At 56.7% G+C, this 19,450-nt stretch overlaps 1 protein-coding gene across 2 annotated transcripts; it reads right to left on the bottom strand.

Annotated features, from left to right (window-relative positions):
• Positions 1-1,688: 1,688 nt before the first annotated feature.
• LEMD2 (LEM domain nuclear envelope protein 2) lies at positions 1,689-18,906 on the bottom strand. 2 transcript variants are annotated; one of them, XM_008693419.2, is made up of 9 exons: positions 18,171-18,906; positions 16,510-16,550; positions 13,378-13,453; positions 10,254-10,330; positions 9,305-9,384; positions 7,567-7,712; positions 6,429-6,530; positions 6,244-6,346; positions 1,689-3,299 (listed from the first exon to the last, which is right to left on the bottom strand). In XM_008693419.2, the coding sequence occupies exons 1-9, from the start codon at positions 18,904-18,906 to the stop codon at positions 3,149-3,151; spliced, it is 1,512 nt and encodes a 503-aa protein (XP_008691641.2). In that variant the 3' UTR covers positions 1,689-3,148. The 2 variants fall into 2 exon arrangements, with proteins under 2 accessions (XP_008691641.2, XP_040500681.1); XM_040644747.1 differs by having other exon boundaries at positions 3,298-3,432.
• Positions 18,907-19,450: the final 544 nt, after the last annotated feature.

Here is a 19,450-nt window from a genome sequence, read left to right as displayed (position 1 = left end):
CTGGTGCCTGCGCCATGGGCCCTCTGTCGATTCTTTCCTTGTCTCTACAGCTTTCTCTGGGGACAGGGGTGGAGAAGCTGGCCTGGCTGCCCGAGCAGCCACTCCCCTGCCCTGTCCCTTGGTGGAGGCCGACAGGATAATGGATTTGAAGTCCACACACCTGCCTCAACTAAGGGGTGTGTGTGTGTGTGTGTGTGTGTGTGTGTGTGTGTGTGTGTCTCAAAGTCAATGGTGTATTAATTAAGGGGAACAGCTGCTACCGCAGTTCTTATGATAAGTCAGTGACAAATGGCCGTGTTTACCTTTCTTCTGTGTACCTTTCTCCCAGGCTCCGGGAGATGGCCTGGAGCTCCTGGGTGGATGTCCACGGCCGAGATTTGTGGGGTACAGCCTCTCCCTCCCTCACCCCCCCCAGCTTCTTTATCAGTGCCACCAAGCCCAAGAGGGCAGTTTGTCCCTGAGGAAAGACAGGTCTGCGGCCTTGGGAGCCTTGGAGGGACTGGGCGGAGCAATGGAAACTTCCCAACAACGGCTCCCACTAAAAAAGAGGCCCCGGGACCCCCTCCTCGGGCAAATCCCACCACCCTGCCCTGTCCCTTGTGCAGTAGGAGCTGCTTGAAAGAGAGACTTGGCCCTTCAAAGCAGAGGAGGGCTGCAGGGCCAGATCTGAGCCCCTGCGGCAGAGGACGCACCTTCCGGGCCTTTGTGCCTGCGCTGTGCTCGGTGCTCCAGAAAGGCCGGCGCGGCTGGCAGGGGCCTTTTGTTACCTCGCTTATTTTGATCTCGCTCCGCTCTCCAAACAGCCTCACAGAAATAGAGCCGCGCATTAGCTCCCTTCCCAGCTTAAGACAAAACAGGGCAAAGGGAAAAAAATCTTTCGCCGAAAAACAGAAACGGGAAAGGGGGGCTCATTTTTGTCTGGGTTGTGTTTCTGGGTGCTTCGGCGATCAGTTTCTCCACCGAATTTCCCGCAGATGGGAGGAGAGCAGGACGGTGCTCCCGCGCCGGCCACCATCTACAGGTGGGACCCTGTGGAGGGCGCAGCGGCGCCAGCTGAGAAGGAACGGCTGCATCTTAGTGCCGAGCCCCTGCCTGCTGCTTTTCCCCACACCCCACTGTACCCTCAGGGTAGAGACCCTCCCAGACCGCGGCTGGCCTCTGCAGGGGTGGGGCCCAGACACTAGTCTGCGGGCAGACTTTCATCTCCACCTCCTCAGAGGACACCATCAGCCGCAAAGGAGCCCCATCCAACCTCACTCTGCTCTTCCTTCCTCCCCCTCCCAGGGCTGAGAGGGACCAAGCACCCCCAGGAGCCTCTGGGGCCATGAAGGGTGGCAGAAATGGGGCCAAGGAAAAAGGTTCTATTGAACCCCACCCCTTGCCACTCATTCACTGGGACCAGGTGGGCGTGTTTTGAGTCCACACTGGGGGGGGGGGGGGCTAGCCACACAGAGTGGTAATGGGGAGACTAAGGCTCTGGGAGCTTTTGTGGCTTGCCCGAGAAGCCAGTGGTGGAAAGGCTGGGGCCCAGAGGGGACTAAGGCCAGCCAGCCGGAGAAGGCCCAGGGCCCCTGCTTAGCCCGCCCCAGCCTCCTCTTCTGGCTGACCTCTCCGCAAGCTGCCATTCCTTACAATGTTGCTCTGGGGGGGGGGGGGGAAGGGAAAGAACCATGGATGAGAAACACATCCATTTTTAATAAATAGTTTATTTGTCCAACAGTTTCAACCCTGATATTGAAGCCTGTCGCGGTGTTACTTATTCTTCTGGCTGGAGCCTGATGATAAGACCATCTCCTTGCCATGGGGCCGGCACTCAGGTTCCAGCCCCGGCGATCATCCAGACATCAGAGGAAATGAGAGAGTATTGCTCAAATGAGGGAGACGGGAGCTTTATTAAGGAAACAAAAAATACCAGGAAGACCGAAAGGGGGTGGTTGATGCCTTCTGGAGGCAGCTGTTTCGGCTCCTCCGCTTGCCCCTATCCCGCCTAACGCGGGTGAGAACATATGGGAATGAGGCTCTGCTGGAGAGGCTCCCCGCACTTAACTAATAAGGCCCCCCGCCAGGGCGTTTCTGGAGCTGGGCGCCCGCGCCGCTGGCTCACGGGCTCGGGGGCTGGCGGGGGGCCAGGATGAAGGTCTGCGGCGGCGCGGGCACGCTCCGCGCGGCCAGCAGGGGGCAGCCGAGCGGTCGCTGCGCAGGTTCTGGCTACGCGGCCCCGCAGTGGGGCCGCTGTGGTCGCCCTAAGACAAGGGGACCGTCGCACACTGGAGGCGCCGCACTCCCAAGGCCCCAGAATCCGCATCGTCGCCCGATGCAGTGCCGTGGCTGCGGGTCTCTCTGGTCTAGAACCGCGACTCCGTGAGAAGCACCACTGAAGAGGCCTGGAGGCCCGGCCCTGGGAGGCTGCCTCCGGCCACCCTGCCCTCCTATCTGCTCTCAGGCCTGTGCCTGCTCCAGGTTCCTCTCAGGCGGCCACGCTGGCAGCTCACTGCTCCTGACCTGAGGGTCCTGCGTGCCAGGACCTGTCATTTCTAGATAGTTCTTCTACGGTACTTATCCTACTTTCTAGCACCTTCCCCCTTCAGGATAAAAGAGGCCCAACCCAGCTAGAGGACAGGCTTTCTCCCCTCACCCTTGAGCTCCCAGGTAACACCCTCTGAAGGCACATGGACCAAACTGTTCCCCAACCCCTGCCGCCCCAGCCTGCCGCCCCGACCCACCTCCCACAGGCACGATGCCCACCCTGCTGAGCACTCACCAGCGGAGGGAGAGCTCCAGCCCACCTAACTGCACACTTGCTCCACAGGCTCTCACAGCTGCTGCTCTTTCATCTTTTCTATGCATCAAAACAACCCTTCTCCCCTTTTCTGCCAGCAATCAGGGCAGAGAGGACTGGACCAATGCAGAGGACAGCTACCCACGTGGCCTCTGACTCTTCCCCCCTGCTGCCCTTCAAGGAAGCCCATGCTTTCCTACAAGCTAATCTCTGAAGAGTCTTACAAGAGAGACCTTTGGAACCAGAGTCGGGAGGAGGGTGAAAGTCAAGGCAAGTGTGAATTCAGCACTGGCAGGTCTGGTGGCCTTGCACCCCTGGAAGGGACTGGCCTGGGACAGGCTGACTGGGAACAGGCCCCCCGGCCGGGATTTATCGCTCGGAGTCGGAGAAGGAAGAGGGCTTAGTCCATCTCCACACCAGCATATCTTCTCCAGCCACGCGGTGGGACTCTGTCTGGATCCGGGATTCGTTGGATGCCAGGAACTCTACAGCCCGGTCCCAGACCCGCTTCATGCGCCTCCTGCAACGAGAGGGGCCAGGCTCAGCAGGCCAGCAGCGCCCCTCAAAGCTCCATGCGGCGCTGCCCAGAGAGCAAGCTGGCCCGTGCACACCCTTTGTACAAACTGGGGACAAAATTCCCACGCGGAATTTATCTGTGGGAGGAAAAGGCAGCAGGTACTAAGAGAACTCCTGCAGAGGAGAGAAATTTCTTGAGCCACAGAGAAACGATTCCTCAACCTTCTCTGCTCTAAAAGCATTCAGTGAAAGGGAGCTGAAGGGAGCCGGAGGTGTCCAGAGCACCCCAGGTGTCCAAGTGGGAAGGGGCTGTGCCGGCATTGGCCAGCTCCTGCTGGGGGCTGTTACTGCAGCAGCCCTGGCCGGGCACCCCCCACCCCCACCAGTGCTGGATGCATTTTACTGCCCCATGTGCGCCAATTAAAGAGTGGCCACTGGGCTGTTGAGTCCAAACTCGACAGTACTCTGGAGCATGGGGATGAGCTCAGCATCCAACTGGGGAGGCCAAGAAGCTGGAGCGGCTCCTGGACCAGAGCTACCAGGCAGGGCCCCTTCTCCGTGGCTCCCCGGGGCCTTGAATCCCCTTGGACAGCCCGCTATAACCTCTTCCCCCTCCAGACTAGACAGGAAGATTCCAAGCCAGTCAGGGAGGCTTGCTGTGACATCTTCTCTCTGATGAGTTCCTGTCTTTCGTCAGCTCTGCAGACTACCTCCCCGTGACCCCTCGCGTGGAGAGGGGCTGTGGGTGTGTACGAGTGGGAGCAGGAAAGGTTCAGCCCGGGGGAGGACAAAGGAGGGAAGCTCCTGAGGTGGCCTGTGGGTCAGGAGTCGGAGCGGGGCTACCAGGGCTTTCTACCTCAGAGGTCGGGTCCTGTCACCGACGACCCCTCGGCCTGTTTCGCAGCACCCACTCGGCTGGTCTAGCGCAGCCCTCCCTCCCAGGCTGCCCACGAACAGGCATCGCACAAGCTCCTGCGAGCCAGCTGCTCTCAGCTCCCCTACTTTCCTCGACAGCGGACCCTCCTCTGCAGGGCAGACCCGAGGGGGCCCACGCAGGGCCTACGGCAGCGGATGTGTCCTCACACCTTGAGGGCTCGGCTGCACTGAGGGGGGGCGGGCGGTGCTGGGAGATAAATCAAGAGGCTGAGAGCCACTGGGGGGTCAGCCCACCTGTGGTCTGTGCTGCCGCAGGGGAGCGGAGGCCGGGCGGCTCAGGCCCGAGACCGCGGCAATGGCACTCTTGCTCTTACCTCAGTCAATGTGTGGACGGCGCATAACCGAAGCCGCAGCACTAAGGGCTGCCCTGACTTAATGAGCTGCGAGGCCATCTCCCGACACCCCTGCGCCCCTCTTCCTGAGGACCTGTGGCTACCGAACAGCACAGTTTCCTTATGCCTTTCTCACGTCTTCGTCCTGAGAAACAACGCTCTAGCAGGGTGGGGGTCTGCACTTCCATGCCCACCGTCTCCCTGTGACCCAGGAGTGTGTGGCCCGCGGCGGGTGCTCCACAAACACTTGCTGACTTAACGAGGGCTTCGATGCCGCCCTCTGCAAGGCGGTGGTGCTATCCAGGTGACGGATGACGAAACTGGCTCAGAGAGGCCATTACCCACGGCCACAGACGACTCCGGGCAAGCCAGGAATTTTGGGGTAGTATGTTATGTACCAAGTGACCTCCCCCTGGGAGTGGGAGGGCCATGTGGCTGCCTCCTGCTGGGGCCATGCTCCGTCTGCTCTCCCTAGGCTTCCTGCTGCACCTTTCCAAGGAGTAGGGTGGGCACGAAAGTTCTTAAGGATCTTCACCTTTAAAAGGGGTCTTAAATGTTTACTCTTCCAATTCCTCTTGGGTTGCACAGAAATACCACCAGCAGTGGGCCTCGAGCAAGTTCCTTAACCTCCTCGTGCCTCAGTTTCCTCATCTGTAAGATGGGTTACTTGCTGTTCTCATGTCCCAGCGCCGCAGCGAGGATCGAGTGAGGGGGGATGCGTCCGCGGAGGGCCCGGAGCAGTGCCAGCTCACAGCGAGCACTCGGCAAGCGCACGTGCTCGTGACCCTCTGAGGGGATGGCATCCGGCCGTTGACGGCAGCAAGCTGCTGAGCAGGGCCCACAGTCTGGGCCGACACCTCGGCAGGCCCTGCTGGCCAGCCCCTGGGACCCCATGCTCCAAAGCTACCCCACACTGGGTTTTGTCAGGGTCCATCCAGCATCTGCGGCCCAGGCATGACCATGGCCCTGCCACCCGCTCCTGCGCAGCGGTGTGCCCTGGAAACTGACCCCGGCCGTTGCTGTGAGACTCTGCTTTCAGCTACAGGCACGCACGTGTACATGTGCATAAGTGCGTGGGAAGCGAACCAAGGTATTTTAGGTAACGTGTCATGGGTCATGGTTAAAAATGTCTGAAAAACAATCTCCTCCTTGCTAGTGACTGATTCAAAAATAGACAAGTAACCAGTTCTGGCCAGCAGGGCTTCAAGGAGCGTGTCACTGGCAGCTTCTGGAAATGTTTTCTCCTGCCTGTGAGAGCGACCGGAGGCCCATCTCTCCCCTACTGGCAGTGACAAGGCAGACGTTGATCCCGCTGCTGTGGGACCGGGACCACAAACATCACAGGGAAATGGAACCAGAGACCCGACTATTCTATACCTGGAGCCCACATGACTCTGGACTTCCACTCACAGAAACCCAGCTTGAGCCACTGGGGGGAGGAGGGCACTAGCGTCTGCTACCCAAAGCTCCCCAGTCAGCACTGATGCCAACAGAGGAGTGGGGTCACGCTTCCAGACCCCGTCTGTGCATTCCACCACAAAGAGCCGAGCGCTGGAGCGGTGGCAGGAGGCGTGCACAGCCCCCTCGCCCGTGTCCTCGGGGCTGAGCTGCGCCTCCCCCCCATAATGGGTGCTCTGGGCCTTCTCCTGTGGCACTTGCTGGGCTCAGCCCAGGACTCACCGGCTCTGTGGAGGGATCAGGGTGTCGCGCACGTGCAGGATGCCCACGTACGGGTAGCGCTCCATGTCCTGCTCCCAGTCCACGTAATGGTCCTGGACCACGTCTGCAGGGTAGGACAGAGGGCACTGTTTAGGGCAAGGCCCTTCTGGCCGGTGCCAGTGGTCCCTCCCCCAGGGGCCACACACCTATAATCTTCTTCACCATCTCATACATGGCTTGTTCCTCTTCTTCCAGCTTCCGCCACCGGTATTTCAGGAGGATGAGGAGCCCCCACAGAAAGGCCAAACCTACGAGGGAACGCAGGCCCCGTTATTGGTCACATCACTTGTGGCCGTTCGGCTGCACGCCGGCTCTCCGCACCGGCTGGCCGCTGTGCTGGAGGCTGTGGGTGAGCCGCACGAGTGTCCTGACTACCTACTACGTGCCAGGCCCAGACCGGCCTGCAGCTTACACAGGATGTGGGGATGCGGAGGGGAGGCGGGCTCTGAAGCGGTCATCTTCCTCCCGCCGGCGACCGCAGAGGCCTCCCCAGCTGTCCAGATTGCAGCCCCTCCCAGCCCCATTCCGGGCCTTTCATCTCCTCCCTTGTGAGCTGGAACACGGCGTTTCATACATATATACATGCAGGCCCTTTGTATTCCGAGATGCTGCTGCTGATAATGATGTCTGTGCCCGATGGCGTGGGTGAGGGAGCCGTGTGCACGCCCAGATGGCCTGTGATTTGTAACGCTGCCGTGTCTGCAGAGCCGGCAGCTTCCGTGACTCGGCCTTTCGCCTTCAGAGACACCCCGAGGTCTCTGCTCAAAGGCAGCCCCTGATGACAGGCGACAAGACCTGCGCTCTGCTTTGCAGCTCAGCCCCCTGGGCCCTTCCTGCTTTCACTGGGTACCTAGAGCTCCCAAGGAGATGTTTACATTGTTCACGGAGTAAAATTAGGCCAAGCCTCTGCTGCGCCTTCTCCTCCTTTGAGAGGCTTGCACTCTAGGGCCCTGGGGGGCGACGATGCTGGGCTCCAGCCAGGGCCAAGCTCCCCCCTCGGGGACACGGACAGTCCCCGACCCTGATCAAGGCTATTTTCCAGTTACCCTCCTGCTCCTGCCACCAATCTCTACAGGTAAGATGACCCCGGGCAGAGGCTGACTTGTTCATCTCCTCTGTCTTATTAGACAGACCTCAGGTTCACTAGACAGAAATGAACTCTCTCGGCCTGGGTTTCTGTAACTCATCACTCATGCCTGGGAGTGTCACTGAGCTGGGCTCCTGGGGGGTGCTGTGTGAGCAGTCCCAACGGGCGAGGGAGGAGAAGGGCAGCCAAGGACTTACACCAGAAGAAGATGAGCAGGTTGGTGATGGCGGTGAACAGGGCGCGGCTCAGGCGGCAGCCCACACCCATGCGCGGGCGGGCGGACTCCAGGCAGACCACTTTGTCCACAGTCGTTACCAATTCCGACGGGTCTTCCCCTTTCAACCTGAAACAGGACACGGGGCTACAAAGGCGTTCAAAAGCTCCCAGGAGCTGCGGGATCAGCCCCATTTTAAAGTAGAAAGAGAAGAAAGGAGGAGCTTCGAGGCCTTTACTTCTTAAATTGACTTGGTATCCTGGTTGCATGCTTTCCAGAAATTTCCCACGTTGGCTACTTAGAAAGAATAAAGCTTTAAAGACGGCAGCAGGCTTGCACCCCTACTGCTAAAGTGACGTCCCCCTCTGTCGGGTCTTTTGACAGCCCCTCTCAGCGTGTGGAAGATTAAACTGTAAATTGGATTCCCACCTCCCAGCATAGAGAAATGGAAATGTTTACTGAATCGCTGGCTTTGCGCTGCATGGCAGGAACTGAAAGAGTCTGGGAGGGTGTGCTTTTCCTTGGTGACGGTGACAAGGAGGCACATAAGCTGTTTAAGTGTAAAGGTTGGGGTGCTGTGAGGCTCGGGGAAGGACAACCCCCGGGCTCTCCGAGGCCAGGCCCCAGCCCCAGCACCTCCACCCTGGCCCCTGTGAGAGGAGGTGTCAGGAGGATGGCCACGCCTGCTCCTTTTTCTGGACAGGTGACCATCTCGTGCTCCGGACTGCACACGGAATGCCCAGTATCTGAAGTGTCCCGATATCTCACGACCCACTTTGAACACTGGTCGTCTGAGCTGGCCTCGGCCACCCTCCCGACTGCCTTCCCCCAGTGTGAAAAGGCGAGTGCCATCATTCTTCTGTGCTAGCAGCTTCGGTGAGCGCTGCCGAGGATAAAATCCATATTCTCCTCCGCCGTACCTAACACACAGGAAAATCGCTCAGCCACTCCGGGAAGCAGTATTTTTTTTTAAGCCAACGAATGTTAATCGTGCCCTGCATCCAGTTATCAAGCTTTAGGCTGAGCTGCCCGAGGGGCTTCTGGTGGAGGCACGGCTGATGGAATTAGTAGTCTGGGTGGATTAGAGAGGAGGGAACAAAGCCCTAGAGGATATTTGAGTATCGGGAGCTGTGGCCTGAACAGAGACCCTGACAAACCCCGGGAAACGGGAGGGAGTGCCAGCGTGAAGCCTCCCCCACAGGCTGAGTAGCCAGATGGGGCCTTTCAGGAGGGTGAGGGGGCTTGCCATCTCTGCCAGCAGTGCTCCCCAGAGACAGAAATGAGGTCGAATTGCTCAGTCAGAATAAAATCCAGTATTTCCTTTTGCAGTGTCCATGCTGAATGAAACCAACAGACAGAAACATTTCATCTAGGAATGAAAACTAGCACCGGACGTATGGAAGTGCAGAAAAATGCCTCCTCTAGCCATCCATGTGGGACCAGGGAATTTAAAGGACGCAGAGGGAGTTACTTGAAACGCTTAGCTGGAACACCAGGCTCACATCCTGATCCCTGGATTTTGTGTCTTATCTTGAAATGGCTCCTATGCTGCCCCCCGAATGCTTCCTCCTTCCCTTGCCCGGCTGCTGGCTTAGCCTACGAGGACTCAGCCAGGAGGCCTGCCTCTAACTTCAGCCCCAAGACACATCTGTGAGCGCACGGCAGCCGGCCGATGGGTGAGGGCCGTGGCCGCCGCCCCGCGAGGCCTCGCCCACACTCACCAGATGCCCACGTCCTTGTTACTGCTCAGTATCCAGGTCAGCGCCGCTTCGAACTTGGCGGACGAGTTGCCAGTCACATTCTGTGGGAGGGGGCGGGGGTTAGTGCTGCGTCTGCGCGGCCCCGCTGGAACATGACTCTCCCGCTGCATTAAGGAGGCCCTCTCCTGTGTCCTCCACAGGCCCCAAAGCCCCGTTCTGCTAAATGCACAACAAAGTGGCAGGTGGAAATCTGGGCTGATGAGAGCCAGGGAAGAGCTCTTGGGAGGAGTCGATGCGGAAGCACACAAGAGAGCAACGCAAGTCTGAGGCAGCCCAAACCAAAGAACCTTCTCAAGGCCCAAAGCGTGAGGCCAGAGAGCTGGCAGTTCACCCTGGGGAAAATGAAAAAACGCGTGGGGATGGGGCGGGGGGAGGAGCGGGCAGTGGTCAGTCCCTGCCCCTCTCTGGGCCTCAGTTTCCTCATCTGGGAAATGACAATGAGCTAGGAGACCCCTAAGGTTTCTGCTGGCTCCGAAGTTCCAGAATTCTATCAAACTGGGGCCAGGCCACCAGTCAAACACATCCCGAGCAATCCGCATGGCAAACATAAAGCAGAGAGCAGACAGGTAAAGTGCAGATCTGTAAAGCTGCTGGGAAGGGGAGAGAAGCGGGGAGCAAGTTACAGGGCCACTGGAAGAAGAGGCAGCCTGCACTGGCCGACCAGCTGCCGCACGCGGCGGGCTGGGCTCGGGCTCACAGCTCACCTTGGACCAGTCACCCCTACTGCTGCCTAAACTGAAAGTAGCCTAACACTCAACCAAGTTTAAAAAGAAAAAAAAAAAAAAAAGGGGAAAACAAAAAAGCCAAAAAGCAAACACAAAACGGAAAGGGAAAAAAAGACAGGGCTTGCAAGATCAGTACAAAAGCACCAGGACCTCTCGGGACCGGGCAAGCACCGCAGCCTACTTACTGCTAGGTATTCCTGGGCTTCCATTACAGGAATGCATTTGCTTTTTAGCTTCTCTGGATTTCCACATTCAAAATTACCTAGGAGGAAAAAACACACATTCAAACCCAAAGAAGAGGTGGAAAAAAATTACTCTGAAATGGACTAAAAAAAATGCAGCAGGAATCAAGCCATCAGCTCTGATGGGGAGCATGTGGCCCCGCGGCTCTGGCTTCTGTGGGGCATCTTCACTCTGCAGCAAGATCAAAAGCCACTTAGCTTGGATCGATTCCAGATCATTAAAACCTGACCTGCAAAGCAGTACGGTGATTTGCATTAAATGACTAAAAAGCTGCCCAATCCTAAGGTCTGTTTGCAATTGATCCCTAAAAGGATCAGACAGATAGCTTTGGAAGGTACCAGAATGGCACTATAAATAAACGCAACCTGGGAAAAAGGAAAGGCAGGGAGGCCGTAGGCACTGCAGGGATTCTGACCGTGACACAGGCAGGACACCTAGAACTCCAGGCCCCGTTTTGAGGGGTTCTGGGGAGGGATGTCCAAAATGCCCCACAGAGAAAAAGGGTGTCTCTGTGCTGGGCAGTGGGGCCTCAGTGTGGTGCTCCAAGGGGCTGTTCCCTTCCGAGCACCCTGGGTGACCAACTCCCACCTAGGATGAAGCCCACCCAGGGCCACCTCCTCTGAAAAATCCCCGGCCTACAGCAGAATCTTGTTGGACCAAATCACTCTGGACTTGGGGGCCTGCCACAGCCACTGGCTCTTGATAGCCCACTATGGTCCACCCACCACATGCTGCTTCCCTTGGGTCACCAGACTCCTTGAGATCAGAGACAGCACAGGGTGGGCCTGTACAAGATCCTGAACTCCCAAAGAGCCTGACTGCTCTTAACCTGGCACAGCCTAGGGGCTGCGGATAGCCAGTCTGTGTGCTGGGGAGGGAGTGGCTGAGAATGAACTTGGAAAATCTTGAGAATGAACTAAAGCTTATCCCTCCTATGCCGAAGTTGATCTTGACCTTATGGGACCTCTGAGATCAAGCTGGCTTTTCCTGCCCCACCCCGATCGCCTTGCCTCGCTTAAGCCTGCCTGGACCACGGCCATGGTCTCCTGATGGGTTTCCTCCTCTCCCCTTTCCCATCCACATGTGATCAACTAAAGTTTGAAATGATTCTGCCTAAATGGCACTGTTACACGCAAGCTGCTGTCACCTTTGCCTTCCTGGCTCCTGGCTCTCAGCACATCACTCCCTGCTCAGAAGCCTCCCTGGCGCTCACTGCCCGCGGTGACCAAGCCCCCGCGGCCTGGCATCTATGGCCATCCACAGTGGGGCCCAACAGACCTTTCCAAACTCCATTCCTTCTGTTTCTCCTTCCCTGATGAGGCCAACTGCTTCCACCCTTGCCCCTGTCATTTCCTGCCTCTTCGGGCTCCGCCCTGCCCCCCACCTACGCAGAATCGATCCCTCTCAGGCTTCAGGGCCTGGCACAGACACCGCCTCCCCTGTGACGCTTTCCAGCGTGTCTCCTGGAATTTCTGGCCTCTCAGTTCTCATCCAGTCACACCTCGTAACAGCCAATGGTCAGGGAGATATGCGGCCTGTCTCTTCTGCTAGACCAGAAGCAGCCTGTAGGCTGCAAAGGCCAGCACAATGTTCTGCCCACAGGTGACCTCCAAGGTGGGGGGTGGTGTGGGGGGACTACGGCCTAGTAGAGCCCTTGTTCCCCTGCAGTGAGACCCTCAGGGTCACCCCTGCCAGGCTTGTCAGAGGACCGGAGGCACTAGGCCCCTTGGCGGCATAAGCCAGGACTAGATATGGGGGGTGGGATGGAGGAGAAAGCTCTCCAGCATCCACAGTTTAAGACAGAGCTTCTCTAATTTATACTCTGCGGGTCTCTTGGAAATGCAGACTTTGATTCATAGGTTTGGAGGGGTCCGCAGATTCTGCATTTCCAGGAAGCTCCCGGGTGACCCTAACGCTGCTGGTCCCCAGACCACAACTGAGTCACTAAGGTCTGGAACACCCTCTTAGGCCAGAATTTATATTGCAAGCACTTGGGCCACGGAGAAGGGCCCCTGAGGCCTGTGATGCTGTGAGCTCCCACTCCACTGCTCCTCCAAGGAGCTCACAGATGCCTCCCTGACCACCACCAGGCTCCCGCCAGTCTGGAGGGAGGTGGTGGCAGAGCTGAGGCCCACAAGACCGGCCCCGAGGGCTGAGGGCCCAGCAGAGGCCCAGGCAGCCTTGGTTCCCGAGCAACAGCTTTAGACAAGGGTGGGCCCCACAGGTCAGAGGAACCTCCAGAACACCTCGTAAGACTGAGTAGCGCCGTCTGGTTCTCGTGCCAAGTGTGTTTCACTCAGGGCACAAGCTCTGGCCATTCACCTGTGCCTTTAGCAAGCGATTCTGAGAGGTGTGGGGAGCTGATATCTCTGCCTCAAAGAATAATTTTCTAAATAAAACAGTAGGGGAGCCTTCCGGATGGACACTTTTTAGGGGGTATTTCGTGGGGGGGTGGTGAAAATGCCCTCCTCTAGAGCACAGCACTTACTTTTCACTTTGTAAAAAAACACCCCCCCCCCCCAAAACCGACCCAAGACCACTTGGTTAGATAGGGAGACAGCTTCTGAGAGGATAAGGGACTCGTCCAAGGTCCTGCGGCCAGATGGGGAGATCAGGACCAGAGGTGACACCGGAGCCCTGGCAAGCTGCCCACCATGCAGACCCCTGCTACCTGCATAGGCCTCTCCCCCTGGCCTGGCCGACCATCTGTACAGGGAGGCCCTTCAGGTCAGAAGACCGGAACTGAGGAGTCCTGGGGCCTGGCACCTGCCAATGCAACACGAACCCCCAGAGCATCACCTGGTGAGCATCCAGAGAAAGCAGAAAGGCTTGTGCATGGGCCAGGACCCCTGGGACCCCTAAAGGGGATGTGAGAACCAACTGTAGGCTTAAAAAAGATGTGTCTGAGTGCAGAAGGGGGGAAGGCAAGACTTGGTTTCCGAGTATGTCTTCTGGGAGATCACGACAGAGCATCTCAGCCACCTGCCAGCCAGCCCCCGCCTGGCAGATGAGGGTAAGAGCCCACAACCCTCACAAGGGATCTCGGGCCCCGAGACGTGCACTCACCGGCTTGGATGGCCAGGAAGTTGTACAGCTCGTGCAGCAGCTCCAGCAAGGCCGCCTTCTGCTTGGCCTGACAGAACTGCAAGGGCACAGGACAAGCAGTCAGCAAGGAGGGGCGGGGGACGGGGGCTCTGTCTCTCTGGCTGGACCTCCTCGGCTGCACTGTCAGTGCTAAGCGGCAAGGAACCCCTCAGGACCCACATTCTGCAAAGCGGTGGGTGCAGGGACAGGCTGGATGGGTAAATATTGTTAACCGTAAAGCCTGAGGCGGAGCTAAAGGCAGCACGGTCACTAAGGGGCGGCCATCCTGGAGGCCCCCGGCCTCTGTCCTGCGGCTCTCGCTGGAATAAAGGCCGTGAGGCGGGGCTGCGGAGCAGAGGCGATGTGGCTGCAGGGGGCTGCGAGGGGCTGCGGGGGCTGCGGCAGTCGGGCCTCCGCGGCGGGCCCGGCAAACGCCGTACTACTGCAGTCTCGGCTTCCCTAGGGCCACTCCCGTCTGCTTCTGGAGTCAGGTGTCTACATTCTGCCCATAAATCGTCTGCTCTGTGGATGAGCTGCAGCAAAGGCTTCACCTTAGACTGGATCCTAGACTGGAAATGGGAAATCTCTAGACATTGTGAAGCTATAGGGGACGAAAGTCATCTGTACGAGAACAGGAACAGGAAGAGAGGCACACCTAGATCTCCTGCACTTGTAGCAGAACTGACACCATTTTGCTAGGCTGCTAGCTTTAGAGTATTTGAATGAAAGGCTGCTCTCCTTGAGAGTGAACGACAGGCCATGGGCTGCCGTGAGTCTGCACTGAATCTTCACCACAATCCTGACCGCACCCCGATTTCTCAGATGAGGAGCTCAAGGTTTAGAGACCTGCTAGGCCCCCAAGATCCCCTAGCTAGCAACTGCTGGAGCAGGTCGGCTCCAAGCCTATACCGCCCCCCTCAGACCTCCTCTGGGGTGTCACTGGGCAGGGCGCCCGACTGACGCCAAGGGTCTGGACTCGGGGCCTAGCCCGCGACAACTACAGAAGGAACCACGGTCCCCTTCCTTCTCGCTTGTTGCCCTCATCTGCAATGTGCGGGACTTGGTTTCTCATAGTCTCAGAGGCTAAGATATGTCCCCTCGTGTTGCCTAAAGACCCAAAAGTCTTTAAAAGGTACAAAGTGGCGTAACTAAGATTTACAAGTATGACCATTAACGTTCAGAAACAACTCTCCAGTCTGTAAGTAGAAGCAGGTACCCAAACTACCTTTTAAAGACGAATGAGATGGGAAGTGTTGTGATAAGAAATGTAATGAATACACAGGGAGATCCCAATTCTATAAACATATGTACACAGACAAGAGGGGAAGGAAATGCCCCCAAAATGTCAATGGCGATCAACTCTTGGTGGCAGAATCATGGCTGATTTTGTCACATTCTTCAAATTGTCTACACTAAACATCTCTTACTGTCACAACCAGATAAACAAACAAACAAACAACAAAAGCGGTCACAATTAACTCTGCTCTGAACTCACCAACACTTAGGCAAAGCAGGGCTGATACCACCTAAAGGCAACAGAAGGAGAGAAGGCACCAGACCACGAGACGGCCTGACTGAGACAGCACACCCACTCCCAGCCTGTCCACACGTTTTCAGCAGCACAAAGGCAGAAAGAAAAACGCTAAGTGTCATAGTTGGCTGAGAAGGAAAAAAACACGTATATCTAAAACTCCAATGCCCATCTGGGTTCTGGGGGAGCCTGAGCCACACAAAGAATGAGACTTTGAGCAAGAACCTCACCAGAGCTGAGAAGCATCTCCCAACCTGCCTGTTTCTGTGTCCACCCTTCACGAAGGCCAAGAGCACCCCGTGAAGTCTCAGCTCAGTGGAGCCTGCCAACGATGCCCAGACCCTGCGTTTCTGATGCTTGGAGGTTGCACTGAGCACATTTTCAGCAAGGCCCCGGACTGTGCCTGTCGGGGCTCACTCAACTGGGGCAAAGAACCAAGAGACAGAAACCAGAGAAGTCTTACGGACTTGTTTCCCGTTTTTGCTTTCAGGGTTCAAAATTCTCGTTTTCCTTCCAGCCACTACCTATTTTTCTGGGCCACTTCCTGTAATCATCAACTGTGGTTTTCATGACACAAGGCAGTTAAATTAAACTTAATATGAATCTGTTTTCACAAAACAATTGAGAGGCAAAGATACTTGGTGGATGAACGCAATAAAGGAAATAAAACACCCCCAAATGTATAGCAGAAGCCAAAGAAGAGATAAAACCTATTATCTGCACCAGGGCACCCCTTCAGTAACATGGGTAAGAGAGTGAACTCGTGACACTGTATTGTTTCATTCCCAGCCCCTGGGCTGCCAGACGTGGAGACTGAGGCCTCGGGAGAGGCCTGGCATTGCACACTTAATAATCAGACTACTAAGTCATGCCCTCTGGCAGCAAAAGGCTCCTCCTGGTAGGATTTATGACCTGAAAATTTACTGCCTTCTATCTTCCCCAGACTATCACCTGTGCCAGCATCCCAGCTCCCGGCTAAGGCTTCGTGCATGACTCATAAATGGATGGGGCTGCTAGCCTTCCCCAAATATTATTTGTAGGGAACATTAAAGCTTCATAAAACAAATCTATCGACTAGGAGGGCTAATTCTACTTCAGATATATTTAAAACAACCCCCCCCTCACCTCATGATGTTCCAAATCCGAACAGCACTGTCAGCCACAGACGTACTACTTGAGGGAACGTGGACCTGAGAACCCCGCCTCCGGATGCTTAAAAACTGCCAGCCCTTCCTCTGGAAGCCAGGGAGCTTGAGAAGTCCTTCAGCCCCAACCTACTGCATCCCCCTAGATTGACTTAGGCAGAAGATCAAAGTCCCCAGCGCTGTGATTGATGGGAGCGCTTCCGTAACAAGCCCAGGGTTGGATCTTCGGAGTTCAATTCCCTCTGTTTCAAGTACTCCTTTGCCTGCCACAATTGAGTCTGACACAAACATCACAGAACACGATGTGATTCTGGTACATTACAGGAAGCACTCCTGAAAATGATCCTATTATGATCTTTTTCTGGGCCAGTTTACCTCCTGACGAGGCTAACATCCTTGGGAGGAATAACAAAAGCTAGAGAAGAAACTCAGACTCACCTTATCTGTTTTGCTTGCACAGTCCACTGGCAATAACTTCACTGAGACCAAGAAAAGAAACACAGAGGAAATTAAAAGTGTGGGTTGAGGAAAAGATCGCAAAAAGGGACCACTCTCAAAATTCAGGGGAAGTAAAACATTACCAACATAAGGGTGGGGATCAGGAAGATGTCATCTAAATGGGGGCACTTTTAAAATGCAGACAGTAACATGTAAGGGTTTCCCAATCCTGGATTAGGAACTAGGACGAGGACAGCTGGGTCCGAGGACAGCTGGGTCCAAGTCCTAGCTGGAAAAGATTAGCCACGGGCTCTTGGGTAACTCAACCACTCTGAACCTCCATTTCCTCATTTGTAAAATGGGATCAATAAAGCTTCCCCTGCTTAACTCGGGGAGTTAACTTCACACAAGTCAATATACATGATGGTTTTGTAAACTGCAAACAGTTATATGCTGAACAGGGATTAGTACCATCATGGGAGGGGCGCTCCAGGTAAATCCCAGTATATCCAAGAGCTGCGGTCTTAAAGCGTCTCAGCAGTGAGTATGACAGTATACTGTTTGTTGTGGTACCAGTACAGTCCCACAGCACTCCCGGGTCTGCTTAATTTCTTTAGCAGGTGGATAAACTGCTCTCAAAGCCAAGAAATTATTCGGGCGTGTGCATGAGTCTGGGATCCCCATGCCCACAGACTTGTTCATATACCCAAACACCCATCTGCTGCAACAACTAAGACACAATTTAGCTTCTCCCTGCATCTTGGCTGTTCCTGCTAGGCATGGAAAGATGTGGCCTTGGCTTGAGGCTGGGAGCAGTATTAATCACAATGCTTTGCAAAGAATAGCAAAAGTTGGTGAACTCACAATGTCACTTTATACTTTAAATTTATACGCTTTACCCTTTACATTTATAAAGAAATGATTTCTATGTTGTTTTCTGTTAGACGAAAGCCCAGAGTTATCCAAGAGGCAAATTTCCCTTTTAAGAAACATACCAATCCTTAACTATTCATACTGTATCCTGCAGACCTCTTACTGGCATGTCTCATCACTAAAGTGTGGACAGAAGCATGGCTGGGAATGTCCTTGACTCACAGAACCCTCTCTGCACACACTCCAGGAGGATAATGCAAGCAAGGATAAACGCCTCCATTTATATCAGTTTAAACTCTTCTGGTGCTGCAAAGCTGGGAACCCAACCAGATCCAATCTGTGGGCAGTGAAACCTGGGGTGACTTCAAATGGGCACTAATGTGTGAATGAGCAAGAGATCCAAGTTAAGAAAGAACTAAAAAGGAATGGGGGTGGACCTGTCTGTTGGAGAGGGGTGTGGTTTTCTCTAGAGAGGGAAAACCAGAGGTTGGGGTGGAAGTGACTAGGAATGAAGACTGCTTCCAGCACGTGGTTGAAAGGGAGATTGGTAGGGAGGGCTAGGGCAGAAAATGAGAACAGGAGAGAGTGAAGACAGAAATTATTGCAGGAACTCCAGCCCTCTTCTTTCACAGCCAGAGGAAGGAGAGTCAGGGTCTGGAGGTAAGAATACAGCCAGAGGCATCTGACAAGGCCCGGGAATGTGCAGCCTGGCGCTGAGAGGAACGGGTGGCCATTCTGGTGGACACTCGCGCGCCCAGGGCCCTCCCCTGCGCCGGCCCGGGACGTACTGTTGTCCTCCGCCTCCTGCGGCGCCGAGGGCTTGCCCATCTTCACCCAGAGGATGCCCAGGAAGACGAGCAGCAGCCCCAGGCTGGCCCAGAACAGGAGCCGGGACAGGCAGCGCTCCAGCCGCCGCCCCGCCTCGGGCCGGCCCCGCGCCGCGCCGGCCGGGCCAGTTCGCGTCGCCCGCAGGCCCGGGCGCGGGTCGGCGCCGAGGAGGGCGGAGGGCGGCCGTGCCGGGGTCGGGGTCGAGGTCGAGGCCCACCAGCGACGGACTCCGTGGCCCGGCGCGGCCCTGTCGAGAGGCCGGGCGTCCTCGTCCTCCTCGGAGCTGCCCCGGACCGAGGCGCGACGCCTGAGCGGCGCAGGGCGGGCGGAGTAGGCGAGGCCGCGGCTCCCGGACCAGGAAGCCGCGGAGGCCCCGACATCGCCGTAGGCCCCGGAGGTCGCGTAGGCCGAGCCCGAGGCCGACGGGGAGACCCAGGGCTCCGCTCGCAGGGAGGCCGCGGCGGGCCGGGCTCGCAGCGGCGCCTCCTCGCGCAGCCGGGCCTCCTCCCGCAGCCGCTCCTCGCCGCGCAGCCGGGCCTCCTCCCGCAGCCGCTCCTCGCCGCGCAGCCGGGCCTCGCCCCGCAGGCGGCGCAGCTTGTTGCGGTAGACGTCCCGGGTGGTGTCGGTGATGGGTCCTGGCTGGAAGCCCAGGGCCTGTAGCTCCCGCCGCAGCTCCAGGTCCGACAGGCCGGCCATGGCCAGGACGCCGCCCCCCGCCCGCCCCCGGCGCGCACCGCACCCGGAACTGCTCCCGCCGGCGGCCGCGGCGGAGCGGGCGGGGCCCCGCGCCATGATGGGAAGGTCTGGCTGTGCCGCCATGTTGAGAAGGTCCGCACCTTCCTGATTGCCGGCCATGATGAGGGGGTCAGACTCGGCCCTTTAGGCCGCCATGTTGGGGAGGTCCGAGGATTTTTTTTTTTTTTTTTTTTTAATTTTTACCCCCCTCTTCTTCCTTTTTTATTTCCCCTCCTTGCTCAGTCCAGCTCGTCCGTAAGACTGATCGGTGTTTCTTTGCGAATATTCCACCCCATGCGCCGTCCCTGGCACGCGGTAGGCATTGAGTAAAGTGTTGATTTAGTGGATGCATTGCTTAATGGTGAAAGACAAGCCACTGCGGAGAATGGAGAGATGGGATCCTTTGCCTCTCTCTGTGCTTGGGGAAGGGCTTTGTTTGGGTCGCGGGCTAGACGCCGGGCATGTTTTGAGACCCAGTCCGAGGTCGGCAGGCCTCTCTCCTATG

Source organism: Ursus maritimus, unplaced genomic scaffold (assembly GCF_017311325.1).
Source record: "Ursus maritimus isolate PB19 unplaced genomic scaffold, ASM1731132v1 scaffold_30, whole genome shotgun sequence".
Lineage (NCBI taxonomy): Eukaryota > Metazoa > Chordata > Mammalia > Carnivora > Ursidae > Ursus > Ursus maritimus.
This window is presented reverse-complemented; position numbering and strand designations above follow the sequence as displayed.